The sequence below is a fragment of the Nylanderia fulva genome, unplaced genomic scaffold, assembly GCF_048542155.1.
Source record: "Nylanderia fulva isolate GAGA-0341 unplaced genomic scaffold, ASM4854215v1 Scaffold16, whole genome shotgun sequence".
Classification (NCBI taxonomy): Eukaryota; Metazoa; Arthropoda; class Insecta; order Hymenoptera; family Formicidae; genus Nylanderia; species Nylanderia fulva.
Genome location: NW_028189835.1, coordinates 4,911,133 through 4,929,789, shown reverse-complemented (window position 1 = coordinate 4,929,789; position 18,657 = coordinate 4,911,133). Strand labels below are relative to the sequence as shown.

Here is an 18,657-nt window from a genome sequence, read left to right as displayed (position 1 = left end):
CGCCAATTATTCACGATGATTGGACGCGAGTGGATCTTACGCATCCTTATACATGTTTTCATGGATAAGAAGGTTCGAAATTCTATAGAAAAATAAAAATCTATGAATATCTAAGATATGCAGATAAATGTATAACAGTACATGGAAAAATTATATCTACTCTTGCGTAACGCGATCGCAACGATAAGATTTATAAGAATGTCAAATGTCAACCAACGACTATCCGTAAAATATGACAAGCTTAACGCCGCATTTTTCTCATTGAAATATTAAATGTTATTATCATACAATCTAAAATTTGATATATATAGAAAGAAGGCTTTATGCATACATGTGGCATAATGAACACGATATTTGAAAATTTGTAAAATTCGTTTACGTAGGCATGAATTCTCGTGTAGCCAATAACGCGACGAAACGAGAGCTCCTGATTGGTCGCATCGCAGGCATCTCTATATCTTTATGCTTATAGGTTTATGCCTCGGAGTGCTACACTCTTCGTACTCTTTGCACTTAAAACGAAAGAGGTATTGCTGGGGATGAGAAGAGGAAGGAGATGAGGAATATAATAGCAGAGGTGCAAATATAAAGGACAAACGTGTTATAGGTCATACATTGTAATTATTCCGCGCTGTTCGAGGAGACGGTGATTTCAAAGAGCAGTATATATTTACACGGTGTTCGCGTTCGGCCGAGAGCCGAAGTGGAAAAAAAATTTGTGTACTCATAACAGCGGCTTACAGCGGTACACCTTACAGCGAGCAGAATCGTAACGGTAATATTATATTCACATATTATATTTGCGTGATTTTCTTTATTCTCTTGCGAAATAATCGTATTGCATTCGATAATTCGATAATTATCACGTAGCATAGATCATATTTGCGTATTATAAGTCATTTGAGAGTGTGTGTGCTCGACTTGAGAAACTTTTCGGAGTAGACAGAGACTCTCTCTCTCTCTCTCTCTCTCTCTCCCCCCAAAACGGTAGATATATCAGACGATACATCTTATTTACAACTGTAATAATTATAATATTTAAAAGAAATTTTCTGATTTTTGATGTTTCTTCGATTAATATTTGATATTTTTACATCATTAATCCAACATATCATATTTGACTTACTCTCGAGCCTCATTTAATACAATGTTTAATATTTAACATACATGAATAAAAAAATTTTGTATTAGAAAAATGGCTCTACCATCAGAGGATGTTATAAATACTACCGATCTCCAACATGATCCTGTAACAAAAGCAGTGGTCGATAATATAATGGGCAATCTGCCCACAAAAAAACCTCTTGTTCGTTGTGAAGACTGTGACCTTTCCTTCACAAGCCAAGCAGTATTGGATACACATTTACAAGGTGCACGTCATGCTAAACAGGTTAGTAATAATAACAAATGTATACAATACAAGATATGTGTATTACACAGGCAAAACAGATATAATATATTATTTCGTATTATCATTTCATAGGTAAGATCTAAGAACATAATGGCAACACTTGAGGAGACAAAGATTTCATTTACAAAGGATGAGGAATCAAACGGGCTTAAATGCAATGTATGTAATGTGTGCCTGAATTCAATTCAGCAGCTACAAACACATCTTAATGGTAATAAATGTGAAATATTCCTTGTGTTTATTATGAATTGGTTACAACATGTAGTTTTTTTTATTCATTATTAAAATAAAATAAATTATATTTGCAGGAAGCCGTCATAAAAAGAAATTATTGAGAGGTAATAATAAGTCCTTTATGGTAAGAAAAACACTGCCGTATGGTCTTAAAAATAATCGCTTCATGTATCTGGATAAAATAGAGAAAAACACTGTTGTACTGGTTTATAGCTTAGTATTATTCGCATTTGCATGCTTGACGCTGCTGCTTACTTTTGCTTTTCACTTCTTTCTATAAACTAACTATGTGAGATTAACTTGCTTGCCATTCTTTTATTGTTGTATAATTTCAGTGCTAGTAAGCGCTTAGTAATCATTGCAAACTTGTTGTTATTATGCGTTATTTATTATTATTATTTATTTAATATTTAATGATTATTGAAATATAAGTAATATTTGTATATTTATTATTTATTTGTTTATTAACATGTTATCGTGAAGAGCAATTGGTCACGACTTATTTGCATACATGTTACATTTAATAAACTAAATTTAGTTGACTATTCTTCTCAAATCTTTCTGTACAAATATTACACATATATGTATTACTTTTTTTTACTTAATATTACTGTATCATAGAAATATTCTCTTGTTATTTTTTAATGACTACCTTATATAAGATATATTGCACGATGGAAAATAAACTAGAACAACAAATGATACAAATTATTAAACTTTTATAACACAATGGCGTTGTATGTATTCTCCTAATTTGCAACTCCAGTTTTTGAAACAAAATCAAGATCTGTTTCATATATAATATGAAACAATCAACGACATATACGAAAACAGAATTCCAGAACAATAATATAAAAACACATAAAACCTATATTTGTAAAAATCTATATTTGATAAATATTATATATAGATTTTACTATTCAATGATAATACTTTACATTGCTATAAAAAGTTTGTAAATTAATGGAATATCTTCGTGAAAATACAATTCAATTTTGACATGTTACAGAGATATATATTTTAATAATTACATATTCCATTTAATATTACACACTCATTAATGATCAATCTTTTTATAGCATGAATGTAGTGTTCAAGCTGATTTATTATCACAAATTACCGCTTTTGCGGTTGTGATACATAGATAGTGTTGATCGCACATTGATGCTTAGGTGAATGGGATGGCAAAGAGGTTGTCACCCAAGGCATTGCGTTGGCATCATCAACTGGTAGCGCACAACAATCCAGTCCCACAAAAGGGGTTTCACTTTCCTGTGATACTTGTAACAAGTTCTTCAACTCCCAATCTCAATATAGTGTGGTACAATAATTTTATACATATTATTTATGCACATCAAATTTTTTATTTCAATACAATATTTCAATTATTTTTTTACTTTTGTATTGTGACACCATATTTTTCTATAAATTCCTTCAAGATATATTCTTTTATTATAATTTGCATTACATATCGAAAATGTACCACAATGTATCATATATGTAAAATTTAACATTGTGATGTTTATATATTTACAGCATATGAATTCGGAGAAACATGCTGACAAAGTGAAGAGATCTAAGAATCCGAATAAGAAAAGATTTATTCCATATTGGAAAAAAACAAAACGAATTGCAACTCCCAAGGGTCAAATACCATCCTTATCGAACAACTTTGTATCAGGCGGCATTACATATCAACCATAAGATGCATAAAAAAAAACATTTTACTTTGAATTATATATACTAAAGGATTATTTTTCATATTCTATCAATTAAAACTATGGCTATATATGTTTGAGTTTCTGCAAATCTTTCTTAAATGATTAAATGATTAAAACGTCATTTTTGCATAATAAGAAATTGTTTAAAAGAGAAAACGTAAATCTGCTATATATATATATATAAATGTATACACATACATATATGTATGTATATAGCAACAAGTATGAAAACAAGTAAATATGTATTGATATGCATTCATTATTCGTATTGATGTTAAGCCCATTGTGCAACGAAGGTTGTAGAGTCCATTGCTGTTCAAACTATCGCAATTTAAAACAAGAATCGTAAAATATATAGTAATATAATTTATATGTATATTTTTACATTATATTTTTGGGGTTTCTCATGTTGAGAGTTGTATATTAAATTCAATTAGCCAATTTTATTAAAGTAAGTTTAATTTATGCAGGAAATGCATTTTAAATGTTCTCACAAACAGATTGTGCATCATCTTGCGATAATCCATCATTCTCAGGCTAGAAAGAATGTAATATAGCTTATAAATTCAAGCATTTTTCAATGTAACGTGATATTTAGTATATATACACATTCATATGTATTTTTTTTCTAACATTACCTGAATTATGTATGTTTTCAATAAACGACGTAATTCCGCATTCTGCCTTTGTAAAGATTCCATTTCAACATTCAACTGATGTCTTTCTTTTAATACTTTATGATATTTCTTAAGTCCAATTAATAAGCCATCCCAAAGTCGCTCCTTCTTTGCTGGAAAAATTTCACTGTAACGCTTCCAAAAATTTGTAATATCCTGAATTGTCATATTTCGAGATACAACCGTTTTTTTCTCTGTTAATTTTTCTTGAAAAGTTTGTGGCATCTCTTTCCATTTAACAAAATGATATCTTTCTACAAATTCTCGTAAAGCTCTAGTTACAAATGAAGTTTCAATTTCAAGCAAGTGTCCTTTGTCGCATAATAAACGTCGTTGCATCTGATCGTCATCTGCAAATAAACAAAATTAATATTATTTCATCACAAATATGAAATTCTCTTTAACTCTTTAATTTTATTAGTCAAATTTATATAAAAGTACACATACCTTTGACAATATCGCTAATAGATGCAAAAGAAGTTGAGGTGCGCTCCGCAATAGGAAGTAATGTTTCAGTTGGAGAACTTGGAACTGAACTACTTATACTCGCATCATCACTGAGATTAAATGATTTCTCGTCACAGATCGCTTCTTTCGCAGCGGCAATCAATTTAACCTCATCTTCTGTAAACTCTTCAGCAACTTCATCGCAGATATCCAACTGTTCAATGCTAATATCTCGAATAATGCATTTTGCTTTGACAGGACATTATTTTCTACATTAATTGATTATGTAATCGTATCTATTATACATACTCTGTTTTCAGAGAAGGAGATTTAACAGTTTCGTCACAAGTAGATCTGCTTATATCCTTGCTACATGTGGGACAATATGCATATGGTAGAAAGAAATTCAAGAGGAAGCCCAGCTCCTCCTCGGATTTCACGTTCAATGCCTAATAATAATAATACATGAAAATAAATATAATAAAATAAAAAATTGAATATATCCATTTTATGTATAGGTATATTTACCTGAAATACATTATCTAATTGTATAACCAGCTGATCCTTCACAGTGTAAGGTAAAAGCAATTCGAGCAATTCATTTTCAATCAGATAATCGCAACGATCGGCAATCTGCTTTATAATATGATTCAATAATTTCCTTTCTAAATTGATTTCTTCGACGGTATTTGCCGGTTTGTAAGATTTACATATTGCTTTTTTCTCGTCGGCCATTCTATTTTCTTAAAAAATGCTAACATGTGACAAAAATTTTTGTAATGCGTAATCGATTAAAATAAAATAAATCGTGCTACCTTCTTCTATAGTGCATATCACACTGTGATAAGATGGCAGATCTTCTTTTTTTAATAAGGTTTCTTCAGGTGGATTCCATTCCAGACCTAACGCTTCTTCATATATAACTTTATCAATAGTTAAAATCTGAAACATGTTAAAATAATATAATATCAACATTAATAATATCGAAAAATTATATATGTATACATACCTTATCAAGCAGTTCATTCGCATTTTTCTCATTCATGTCCCAAATTTGCATATATTTCTTATCATTAATGTCAGTGAAATGATTAGATTTTTTCACTAAATCCAAAATATTTTTATGCGCTTTTATGACTTGATCAGTAAGTCTTTGTATTTCAAGTCTCGTATTTTCTTCTAATTCTGTGTAATTCTTTTTCAGAGCATTGATAACATCTTGAAGTCTGTAAAAGAAGCCCCAATTTGCTGCTAATTAATTTAGCAATCTAAGGAACATGTTGCAAGTTCGCGATATCCGATTTTCTAAACTAACCGTAAGTATATTTGAGTTTAATACTGACTTATTGATTCTTCTCTTTTGTTGATTTTTTACTATAGCGTTTTCGTCTTCGCGTCGTTTAAGTACAGCGTAGCTATAATCCAGCTTTTCAATATTCATAAAACACAACGCTTTCGTGCTTTGCACCTCTTGTCGAAGCTTTTGAATCTCAAGTTCAAAACTGATTTTCTGAGCCCGAAACTCTTCTTGATGCTCGATTATGACTCTCTTCATTTCTTCTTCATATTCGCTCATTATTTCTTTTCGTCTGTCTAATCCCGCGAGACTATCCTCTTGTAATTTTTTATATAACGCTTCCCACTTCTCCGTCATATTTTCTAGCAACACTTTACGCTCTGATTCGATCACATCATTGATGAGCGATAATTCACGACGATAAGCTTTGGTCATGATGTTCATCTAAATAAAACATACAAAAGTCCTCTCAATCAATTAGATTTCTATCTGATTAGAATATTAAGAAAAGTTATACATAAATCTTACTTGATTGTCCATTCTATTGATCAATAAATCTATATCTTCATTCTGATTTTTCTGGTCATTAACAAATTTGAGATCGGCATTTTCCAATTCTTGTCGCAATTGTGCGATGACGGCGTCTTTTCTCTCCATAATTTCCAAACACCTGGCATTTTGAGCTTCCATTTCCGCGTGTATATCCAACGGATCTTTAGACGCAAGAATAGTCGACCATTTTTCATTGATCTTCTTATATCTTTTCATGCATTCATCTTCGTCTTCCTCGAGTGTTTTTAACAACCCTCTTCTGATTTTCTGCTCTTCCTCTCGTCGTTGTAATTCTCTAGCATCGTTTGCGATTTTCACGCAAGATACCTATACACACATTTTGCAACAAAATCGCGTTTAATCGAATAATTCTTTGATATCAATAATATATTGTATAAGTATATAAAAAATTATATTAATATAAGAATTTGTTATACCAACCACTTCGTCTCCTTCCATTGATAATTTTTCCAAGAGTTCAAAACTAGCAAGTATTTGCTTTTCGGTAGGCGTCTTTTCGATAATTTCTTCATCTTCGGGGCCTGCTTTTCTGCAAGAATAATAATTGTGACATTATGTCATAAACGCCAAATCTTTGAACAAGATACTTTACAAAAATATATAGTTTTAATGTCGCATATTACAATGGATTATTATATAAAAATATATGTTTTATTTAATATCAAAGTTTACGACATTTTTCTGCGTTATATCAGTTGCATAATGTAACGTAATGAACAAAATAAAAATGTTCTTACTTAGTTAACGCTTCTAGACGTCGCTGAACACGAATCCGACGTGCTAATTTTCGCTCGTTTGGATCAGACGACGTAATGGATGGCTCCTCCGAATCTTCCGCAAACTCCGAATATTTGTCATTCATTATTCATTCCCTCTCTACGAACGCTTCGTGTTGGAAACTTGGCTGTAAGTATACACGCGTCGCAAATAAATCAAGCAATATTTACGAAGATCTTGATTTATGACGTCGCGATATAATATATGTACGAAATAATTCAATCTATACACCGGAGACGAACAATTTCTTTTTTATTCCACGAATACATGAAATATCTGCGTTTGTTTGCTCAATATATTCAGTCGTCAGGTGAATGGATGTTTGTTTCCTATCAAGTACAGATATATTTCTACAGATATATCTGTGCGTTATAAAATATAATTAATGCAAAAATAGATAAAACCTAACCTTTTGGATTTATATGTATTAAAAATATTTTGAAATTTCGGATCTAAATCAGATGACAGATAACAGCTGATCCAAAGTCAGCAGTCGGTAAAGTAGGCTACAATTTTATCCTAATAATTGATACATCGCGCCGAAAGATGTCGCCACGCATCAAATTTGCAGTTGGTAGCTGCGCACAAACTCCACCGGAAATCGCCGCCATTTTCGCGCGGGCAGGCAGATGATCACGACGCGAATTACCGAGGTAAACGAATCTATCAAAATATCAAAAATTTCCAAAAAATACTTGTAATGAGTAGACACGCGTCTTCACACATTTCTACGTTATATTATACTTGTATCCGGCTTACATAACAATCGCGATTACTTGGCAAAAATCGAAGACGCGCATATAGACACACACACACACACACACACACACACAGGTATATCAGATTTATATTTATCTTGTTGAGTGCGATTATAGATAAACGATCAGATCGCGTTGTACGTGTTGCTGTTATCGTTTGGCGCGAAGGAAACAGCCGACGTTAATGCACCCGATTTATCTCGTCTCGTGCATTACGTACGTAACCTTCGGACGCGAGGAACGCGAAGTTGGGCGCTTCAATGACGATAAGTACTATCATCAATCAGTCCCACAGAAGGCCCGAGATAATTGTACCGAAACCGCTAAGAGCGATTTAGCTTCGTGACTCGATAACGGATATACGCGCGATGAATTAAGACGTAACGCGTCTCTCTCTTTCTCTCTCTATCTTTCTTTCTCCATCTACGGGCGGATTAAGAACATCGCGATCCGTAAACGTACGTCGCGTATTTGCGACACATGCTAGCTTGAATTATTAATGCCGTGTGTGTCCTCGTTCCTTACACGTTCGATTCGGATTCGTTCGATAAATGACGTTGTCAATTTTACAAACTTCCATCACGCTAAGTGACGAGTAGATTATCGCCACGATAATAGATTATCGCAATGAAATTGGATTGTAATAATGGGGCGATGACAACACGTGTACACATTAGCGTTAAACGATGACACACGTGCACGTAAAATACATTTCTAAATCGAAATATGCGTATTATGTACGAATATTTTCTTTTCCTCTAATTGATGTTTTCTGATAACACGGGAAATATAAATGATATAAATATTATCGCTTTGTAGAAGAAAGTAAATAATTTCTTCAATACGACATTCCTTTTGATAAATAAGATATCATCGACATTGAGAAAGAAGAAAGAAGTTGGAAAAGAAAACATAGCGATCCTTGTGTTGATTAGAAATATTCCATTAAAGATTATTCGCGTTACAGTTGCGGATCGAAAAACATTTTTAATAAAATACGGAATAATATATCGTGGACACGGAAAGTCGTGTATGTAAAATATCTTGACAAATATTTTTGCATTGCATTATTTTATTTGTAATTATAATATGTTGGAACTTTCAAGGCGCATTCCGCATTTTTCGTCACAAATGTCTGGAATCGTTTGATCGATCAATCGAGACAAAATACATTACCTTGTCCCGATTCGTCAATCAATTATATTTCAAAACTTTTCTAACGTCAAACGGAGTGCATCCTCAGTGAAAGTGACGTGTGTTCTCTGTTCTGGAAGGAAAAAAAAAGCGAGAAAGAAGATGTGTAACAGTCGAGCAATATCCTGTATAGAATAGAACGCAAATTTCGCCGTGTATAAATATAAATACTATACTTGAGCTACACGTCAAATATGCATATATTATCGCTCGCGGCATTCGAGATAAAATAAAATACATCCGTATAAAAAAATTAACATTTTTATACTCGTAATATACATATATACAATAGAAGGACAAGCAGGGATCATTTTCCCGCGCATATTTATTAATCTATATTAATCGCAAAATTTCCATATATTATAATCGATTAAACAAACAAACAAACAATTAAATAAATAAATGTAGAAAAATCCAGGAAAGAGCGCGAATTAATCACGACGCTAAAGAGAGAGAGAGAGAGAGAGAGAGAGAAACAAACAATAACGCTTGTAATAACGAGACGGACACGCAGAGAGTACGTGTCCGTTTTCGGACAGGGATCAGAGCTGCGGAACGGAAATCGCTTTCTCTCCGCCCGTGCAACGTCCTGCGGTCGCACGTCGTCGTCGTCGACGACGATAGAGGAGCGACGACAATCGCGCGAGAAGCATCGGACGTAACAACGGGTTCCGAGTAGTCTCGTCTCGTCTGGTCACCGCGAGGACAAGATGGCGGACGCGCGCAGGCACGAAGCTAGCGCGTCCTTCACCCTCGACTACGCGAGTCGCGGATCGTCATTACGTACATGCAATATGCAATATGAATATATGCATGCACTTTTATCCTCTACGCGTTTCCGCGTAATACGTCTCGACGAAAGGCGAGTTCCTGGTATCGCAAGTCGAATAATCGGAGTAATCGAGATATCGATATATAGTACAGTTCCTCGTTTTCGTCTGTATATAATATGTATAGTTTTGTGTGCGCTTGTTTTAGCAAACCAGGTGTTTGAGTATTTATATGTATGTATAATAAATAATAAGATGCAATTTAATTCGATCAAAAATTTGTGAAAATTTTATATATAATATATATATATATATATATATATATATATATATGACGATAATTTAAAATAAAAGTGCCTTTAAAGCGCTTTCGCAATTCGATGAATATTTGATGGGAATATTTTGTCCCACTGGCCTTTTAGAAAATATACACAATCATATACTATAAAATAAAATTTGTAAATTTATACGAAACACGATTACAAAACGCGTGGTTGAGTTAAGGACGCAAGAATTTGACAGTTCGAGGCGCGATTGACACTCTCACGGGACGGTCGATTCGAAAACATGAATTTCGAAAGTAGAAAATTTCGGAGCAATTTAGGAGAGGCGTTCCATCTTTGAACGGAAAATGCTTATCCATGCGCACGCCTCATTAATTCTTACGCGCTATCAGACTGGCACGTTTGTTTGATCGTTACTTCCTTGATTAGAGGGAACGTCACGGAGTTAAGTACTTTTATTTTCGTAATAATCCGATTGTCCGTCTTTATTCTCTCGGATAGAAAGTAGCGATGCCCCGGGTAATTGGCCGCCCCTAAACCGGCCCTGAAGCAAGAAAGAGAGAGGTGCGGAAAGCGCTCAACAAAGATGGCGGATGGGATTTGACTCGACTCGGTAGTAGTGGTAGTGACGCAGGAGTAGGAGCGGAGCGAGAGAGAGACGCAGAAGGAATACGATGATTCAGCGGGAGACGGGAACGAAAGGGGGAGGCGCGGCTCGGGGGTTCGGGTTAGCTCGTTCGACCCGTTATCCCCTCCCTCCGTCTCGAGTCCTTTCCACCCCTGTCCTTGCTTCGATTCGAAAGAGTCTCTACCCCCACTCCTTCGCTCACGCGCAGCCTCGCCGCGTCATCCCCACCCCAGCGCCGCGCCGCGGCCTGGCGGGCGACGATCGCGATTACGAGCCACTCTACGTAGACTCGTTCCGCTCCCCTACTTCGCTCTCCCACCAGACGGCGGGACGGTGGTGCGTAGTCAGCGAGCCTCGCTACTCTCCCGCCACGGTGACGTCACTCTGAATAGTGTAGTGCAGTGAGAAGGAGCCAAAACCCAGCTCCGTCTGCGTTACATAGCCCCTCCGAGAGTGTAACCGAAGCGAAGTGCGTGAGTTTTCGATATATCGTCGAGTCGAGGAATTTCCGCGCGAGTATATCGACGTGCCCGGCCGAACGTCGTCGTCTCGGGAATTTTACGCCGCGGTGACTCGCGGCCAACTTCGCCTTACATTCGCGCGCGTCTCGGTGTACCTACGAGGAATCGAACGAGTATCTTCGACATGTAAGTGAGCTATATATATATACAGAGAGAATACCAATATATATACGTGTGTACTCTACACCCAGCCTCTCTCTGTCCGCGTGCGAATCGACGACTCGAGGGAGGATAGTGTGTTGTGAAAAAAAAAAAAAAAAGGAGAAAGTAAATCGTCTCCAAGTGAATACGTTATACTCGGATATCGCACGTGTGTATCGTGCGTGTGTCGTGTAGATGCACGCACGTACGTTGAAGTAGTGCCGCCATTTCGGAAGGTTGTTTCGCGTTAAAAAAAAAGAGAGAAGGAGAGAAGGAAACGACGTTCGCGAAATTGATTCGCGTTATCAACAGTGGGTCACGTACACACACACACACACACGCACACACACACACAAAACACACATACACAGAAGGAGAGAATTTTCGTCTCTCCCCGCGCGCGCTCGCTCGCGCGAGTGTTTTCGCTCTGGGTGCCGTGCCGTATCGTCTCGCCGTGACGTGACGTGACGTGACGTGTCGTGCCGTGTTGTGCCGCGTTATGCCGCTCCACGCGCGAGGCTAGAGCGAGGCGCGCGTGTTTCTCCACGTCGTCGGCGACACGAACGCGTGTGCGTCGCGCTAAGGGAATTATGCTACGCCGGGACGCCGAGGAGGAGGTCTCTCCCGGGCGCCCGACGAGTGGCCGGGAAGTAGTGCGTCGTCGCCTCTCCTTCGCGGGTGTGACGTGTGATTGAATGAAGGGAAAGAAAGGCGCGCGCGCGCGCTCCAGAGAGAATAATCCCCATCACGCGATCCAGTGATATACGATGTGGTGTTCTTCGGCGACGATACCGATCCTCGTAATCGTCGTAAGCGGTGTCTGCTATCAGGGCTCCTCTTCTTCTTCTTCTTCTTCCTTCTCCTCCTCCTTTTCCTCCTCCTCCTCCTCCTCTTCTTCCACCTTTCCCACGTCGGCGTCGGAGCGCGTCGCGGCGCAAGGTTTCGATCGCGAGAGCCACGTCGTCGCCGTCGCCGTCGTCGTCGCCGTCGCCGCTGTCGTCGTCGTCGTCGTCGTCGGCGCCGTGTCTACGCAGCACGCACGTGCGAGCGCTCCTTTGACGTGCCGCGTCCTCGACGACAGTATCCGTCGCGGCTGCTGCTGGCCTCGTCTCTTCGCCGGCTAGTGACTAGTGCTTGTGACCGTTCCGTTTTTTTTTTCTGTTTCGCCTGCAGTGAGAGAGAGAGAGAGAGGGAGTGAGAGAGAGAGGAGGAAAAGTGCGGGACGCGTACGATATATATATTTGTCTCTTCCGTCTCCGGTGGTGTGATATCGAGTGACAAGCAGACCGGGGAGGCGGAATTTTGTCAATTCCCGAACGAGAAAAGGAAAAGCTTTAATCGACCGAGAAAAAGAAATTTCGCGTGTTTTGTGTGCCCTTTTTGTGAAGTGTGCAGTGAGAATTTATCGTTTACCGGTCGAGGTTGTGTGTCGTTGTACAGTGCCTCCAAACGATACCACAACATCCGATCCCAAATGAAGAGTTCGGAGCAAAATGGTTAGAGAGACACGTTACCTGTGGGTTGGAAATCTGCCGGAAAACATCCGAGAGGATCGCATCAGGGAGCATTTCAAACGGTGAGTTTACATGTTGTCAACATTTCTTTCTTCTTTTGCCTATTTTTTTTTTTTTCAGTATAACGGGTGTGCGTTTTGTATGTAGCGTTTGCGACGTCCCTTAAACCCTTCGCGATCAATGCGACCTGTATGTTCCAGCTTTAAGTCCGCGTTTCGCAGATCTAGTTTTCTTGTATAATATCGATGCGATCGTATTTTATTTAAATTCGAAACATTGCAAAGGCTCGAGGCTTTCAATATGAATATATTAGAATAGCAAGCAATTAATATTAATATATAATACAAATATTACAGTACAAAATCAAACTTGAGGATAGAATTCGTTCCTTCATATCCCTAGAATCTATATATTTCGATGCAAAATAATATTTCGTGACATTAAAAAAAATCATTATGCTACATATACACATGATTGAGCACAGTTGAAAAATTTGTTAATTCTTGTGTTAATTTAACATAATATACATATGTTAAACGAAGAAATACTGTGTTAATATTTTAACACAAAATAAATGTAAAACTTCGAGTAATTTACAATAAATTTTGTGTCAAATTAACAGTTTTAATATAAAAATAAACTAAAAATATGTTAATTTTAGATTTTATCAGTCCTACTTATAAAATAAAAAATCAACATTTTTTTCTGTAAATTTGAACATATAAATTTTGTCACTAATAAAACATATATTGTGTAAAATTAAAAACAGATGCACAGTGTTATTTTTACACATTTTTTCAGTTCTTTTAATAATGTAACATTCAAGTTAAATTAACATATGTTAAGTAGGTATGTTAAATATTTAATGCAAAAATTTTAACGGGGACCGTTTTTAACAAAAAGACAAATTTTCCTACTGTGCGTAGTTTTATTGTATTGTATCATATCGATACAATCGTATTAATTCAAACATTGCAAAGGCTCTATAGGCTTCTAGTATGAATATATTATAATAGAAAGCAATTATTATAATACACAATATAATAGAAAGCAAATATTATCATACATTGCGAAATAGAACTTGAAGGATAGAATTCTTTTCTTCACATTCCTAGAATCTAATATTTTGATAGAAAATCATATTTTATGATATTTAAAAAAAAACCATTATGCAATACATACGATCGAAATTACATTTCGATTTTTAAAACAAATTTTTAGTACGATAAATGGTTCTAAACGTTGTCTAAAAATAGAATGACACGTCAAGTTTCTTTATAGCGTTTAAAATATTTTAACATTTTGATAGTTCGCGATAATAGACTATAAATTATTTTGCTACGAAGCAGCTCTACTTTTCTAAAATTGAACTGTGCTATTCTTATGCTATTGTATTCTTGTTTATTTAGAAAGCAATAAACAAAAATTATTTGAAATGAAAGTTTTTCTATTTTTATAGTGACCGAAAATTCTATATCAAATCAGCTGTATAGATTTTCCGCTGTATAGATTATCGAAAGAATTTCGAGGGACTTTTAAATAGGTACAAAATAGACTATTAGACCTTAGAGATTATACAAAAAAAAGGACGACCTTGGGAACATTACATTTGTCATGCGTAAACCTATTCATCTAACCGAAGATAAAAACTTTGAAAAGAAAAGCGGAAAATCCTGAAAACCAAAAAGAAGAAAAGATACCTAATCATAACAGAGCGATCGTGTTTCTTCAATCATCGTTCTTTGACACTATTGTAAGCGGCAACTAGAGATATCCTGAAATTGTACTTTAAAAGATCGATAAGGCAGGAAGGTTTTATCGATTCTTCGAAAGATTCCTCGGATATAGTTATCCGAAATCAGCGATTAGGCAGGGGCGCTGCCGAATTAGAATGACTTGCGAAAAATTGATAGGAGAGCAGGTAAAGGTTCGCAGAGCGATAAGGGACACAGTCGTAGTCTGAGAGTCGAGTGAGAGCAAGCGTTACGAGAAGAGAGGAAAATTAAGATCGCGAGACGAATGAGCGGGCTCCGATCGAGATTATTAGTAAGAGATTTTGTTAAAGCGTATAGGGAGTTTATAATTGCGCTTACGAATATTTTTATTTCTTTATTAATTTTGTATTGATCTTGTTGGAGTACTAGAGTCAGTGCAATAAACTTTTTTTTTGTTCTTTTCTTTATTAAATAAAAAGAATCTGTTTTTTTTACCATATATTATTATCCCTGCAAGCCTACACTATTGTTCCATAACTTTGAGAATTTTCGGGAATGTTTCTCGCAAAAAAATCATCTCTTTTTTTTTTTGATCGAATTTTCGTCGCGCGCATTCACGGATATTTATACATACATATAAACGTTCGGACGCTACATAACACGTTATATTACATACGTTACATTATATATGTACATGTATACATAAAATGTCGCGGGAGAAAAAGGGAAAAGTTGCACGGTCGTCGCATTATTTACTGGCTTGTTTTTGTTTTCGCGCAGACCCGCGACGTTATCGCTTCGATAAAGCCGAGTTTCAGGAAACACGTAAGGTGTCCCGATGTTTTCGGTACGGTCCATAGTGAGTGAGGATACGAGAAAGAAGGAGGAAGAGAGAAACGTCGGCTACACGTAGATAGGTATACACATATATATATATATATGTGTGTGCGTGTACGCGCACTCGTACAGAATCGCGTGCACACGAAGATACGAGGGCCTTGGCTCTGTCTCTCTTCTCTTCGCGTAGCGTGAGCGCGTCGTCATTTGTTTTTTCTCCGAAGTAATAATAGCTGAGGACAGCCATTTTGAGAGCTCGCAGCAGCACCGAGTTATTGTTCGACAGTGACGCTCAAACGTCGGCTCCGCGATCGCGTCTCGTCGGGCTCTTCTGCGGATATTTCATCTTGAGAAAGCAGATCGATCCATATAATTCATTGACCGAATTTTTATATTTATCCACGTTCGATAGGTGGACGCGAATTTTTGTGTATCGCGTGGCGAAGAGTTCGGAAAGAAAGCGAGAGAGAGAGAGAGAATTCACGTGTTTAATGGTTTAATGATAACTGTAAAAATTGGAAGACAAAAGCGAACGGGATATAGAATGAATTAAATATATGTTTTGTAAACTAAAAAGTTCAGATGTATAGTCTAGGAGATCGATGACATTACTTGGCTCTCGCGCTCGTTGTCGGAATCATTGTCCTCCAGTGACACTCAAATCGGGGATACGGAACACAAACTACAAATGTACATACATAATTTAATACTTCAATTTTAATAGTTTCTTACGTGTTATCGGCATCTTTACAAATTTATTAACTGAATTGCGAAAACGTTTCAGGGGTTATCTATTGAATTGCCTTTTTAATGCGATCTCGCAAATCTAGCAAATTACTTGTTTAATGTTTATAGTTGTGATATAAAATTGAACGACGTCAAAACGACGTCAGTTTTATATTTATCTTATTTATCTGAACAAAATACGCACTGCTATATCCTATATATAAATGAAAACAAATTTTAAATATACAATATATAACTAATTTTTTATATAATTTTAATTCATTCTTTTTTTTTACTTTTAATTATATCCTATAATAATGTTAGATTTAAAAATAGAATATTTTTCGAACAAATCCTGATATTCAAAGTTTGATTCCAAGATTCTAAAATTATTTATTCCTGTAAGATATAAAAACAATCCAAATTCGTTATCGGCTAGTATGAAATAACGATGAGGAGGAGAAAAAAAATTTGACACGAATAAAATATTAATGCAACTATTTAGTTACATTGCAATTATATGACACATATTTAATATGGAATATTATTTTTAACAAACAATACGCATATATACAATATAAATGCAAATTAAAATAAACTTTATATAATCAGATAAATTCCACAACTGGGGTAATCAATGATTCGCGGTGTATTCTTCACGCGTCATCATAGATTTTAATACAATTTTCCATTTTATATGCTATTTTTATGCTTAAAACGTGGATGCAATTTTCTCGAAAATATTGATGTATGAACATTCCTTATTTCTCTCGCTCTCTTCTTACATTCACATTTGCGTGGACCACGCGAGAGCACATATGTGGAACGAGAAAGCTCGCTTATAAAATACATATCCATTTCCCTTGACCCTCCGTGCGTAGGATGACAATGATCGTCCGAGAAATTGGTAGTGGAGGTTCGGGCGAGGTTGCCCGCGAATTTTCCTCGATGTTTTCAGTACGGACACTAAGCCCCGCGATCGTCCCGACTATAAATTTCTCCCCTCGAAACACGCGGCGGTAAACGCTCGCATCGCCAGCGGCGCTACACGCTTCGTGTGCCAGCTGGCGAATGCTCTTCGCTGGTGCAGTGGCGTAGCGCCGACACACATTGTCGATTCGAAACACACAAAACTTTTCAACGTACCTATATTCGACCCGCCGAAAAATACATCCGACCCGATCGATCGAATTTTCATCGACATATAGTTATCTTCCGTACTTATATATAACATCTCTAATCCGTCATTTTCGTCAAACAAGTCGCGAACTTTCGTTTCTCCTTAAAACGCGCCGCGCTGTCGTGCTGCTGACCTCAGTTAATATATCGGCGAGACGATATATATACACGAAGGCGAAAGACGATATCTCCTTATCTTTCTTTAAAATTATCGCTATCAAAGGGGGGGGGTAGAAGAAGAGGGGAATGCTGACCTCGAATCCTTCTCCGGTCGCTTCTCCCGTCGTCGAGTCGCACCGCGCGACTTCGGCCTGACTTCATGAATGAAACCGAGCGTTTGTTTCTATTACGCGCACATATTTGCAAACGGCTACTCGCAGCGGCGTGTCGCCACGTTGTTTATATTGAAGATCGCTGGAAGAACGTTTGGTCGAAGACCAAGCGAGAGAGGTGTATATACGATACGAGAGATTATTGACGCGGCCGGACTATTGACTCTTTGCACTCGGTTCTCGCGCGCTTCGTTAAAATTGTATAGACGGTCCACGTCAGACTTTAAATTAACTTCCGGGAACAATCGTATATAAATGAATTATGGAATATATTACGTTGCGGTAAAGACTTTTCGATATGGATATATACATTTTGATAAGTAATACATTTTAATTTATATATTTTGCATATGTACATACATATATAGAGTCAAACAGTTTGCCTGCGAGGAAAATTCATATTCGACAGCTTATAATTGAGATACGTAATTGCTTTTTATTTATATCGTCTGGCAGTTTTTATCGTAGAATAAAAATGAATAATACGCCAAAATCAAATATCTGTCAGTTTTAAACTACTAATTTTTGGCTTTGTTTGTTGTCACGATAAAAATTAAAAATATGTGGCATTTTTATTTGTATGCAAAAATTCACAAGATTTTACCGGCACGACAGGAGGGCACTCTTCAAATCATTTTGAGTTAAAAAAATTCTCTAAATTGAAAACTTTATGAAGCTTGTGGAACTCTAAATTCTAAAGCACAAATAAGCATTTTTATGAACGTGACATAAAATTAATACTAAATATTCGCGAATAAGTATTAATATATTTTTATACTATGTAGAATATGAAAAGAGTAAAAATTTAATTGAGACAAGTATTGTAAGTTTAACTTTGATATTTTTTCTTTTTAGGAATTTTTATTAAATGTTTATTTTTTATTACATTCTTAAAATGTTCTGTTGAGTAAGTAAATCTTT

General features: G+C 36.2%; 3 protein-coding genes across 8 annotated transcripts in view; 2 read left to right on the top strand and 1 right to left on the bottom strand.

The window, feature by feature from the left end:
- The first annotated feature begins 531 nt into the window (after positions 1-531).
- Positions 532-4,044, top strand: LOC114940193 (zinc finger protein 346). The gene is made up of 6 exons (XM_029314720.2): positions 532-775; positions 1,192-1,390; positions 1,484-1,622; positions 1,720-1,749; positions 2,818-2,966; positions 3,182-4,044. The coding sequence occupies exons 2-6, from the start codon at positions 1,196-1,198 to the stop codon at positions 3,347-3,349; spliced, it is 681 nt and encodes a 226-aa protein (XP_029170553.1). The 5' UTR covers positions 532-775; positions 1,192-1,195; the 3' UTR covers positions 3,350-4,044.
- On the bottom strand, positions 3,299-17,543 carry LOC114940192 (dynein regulatory complex protein 1). 6 transcript variants are annotated; one of them, XM_085480911.1, is made up of 12 exons: positions 17,011-17,543; positions 7,098-7,264; positions 6,781-6,889; positions 6,316-6,666; positions 5,834-6,231; positions 5,500-5,716; positions 5,306-5,432; positions 5,019-5,233; positions 4,800-4,939; positions 4,491-4,714; positions 4,005-4,393; positions 3,299-3,903 (listed from the first exon to the last, which is right to left on the bottom strand). In XM_085480911.1, exons 2-12 carry the CDS (start codon positions 7,220-7,222, stop codon positions 3,847-3,849), a joined length of 2,352 nt encoding a protein of 783 aa, XP_085337037.1. In that variant the 5' UTR covers positions 7,223-7,264; positions 17,011-17,543; the 3' UTR covers positions 3,299-3,846. The 6 variants fall into 6 exon arrangements, with proteins under 6 accessions (XP_085337037.1, XP_085337040.1, XP_085337035.1 ...); XM_085480914.1 differs by having other exon boundaries at positions 17,372-17,543; XM_085480909.1 differs by lacking the exon at positions 17,011-17,543 and adding an exon at positions 7,547-12,326.
- Positions 10,223-18,657, top strand: part of LOC114940191 (uncharacterized) — an 84,407-nt gene continuing 75,972 nt past the window's right edge. The window contains 1 exon segment of the mRNA XM_029314715.2: positions 10,223-13,009. Coding sequence (XP_029170548.1) covers positions 12,927-13,009 — 83 coding nt within the window. The 5' untranslated portion in view covers positions 10,223-12,926.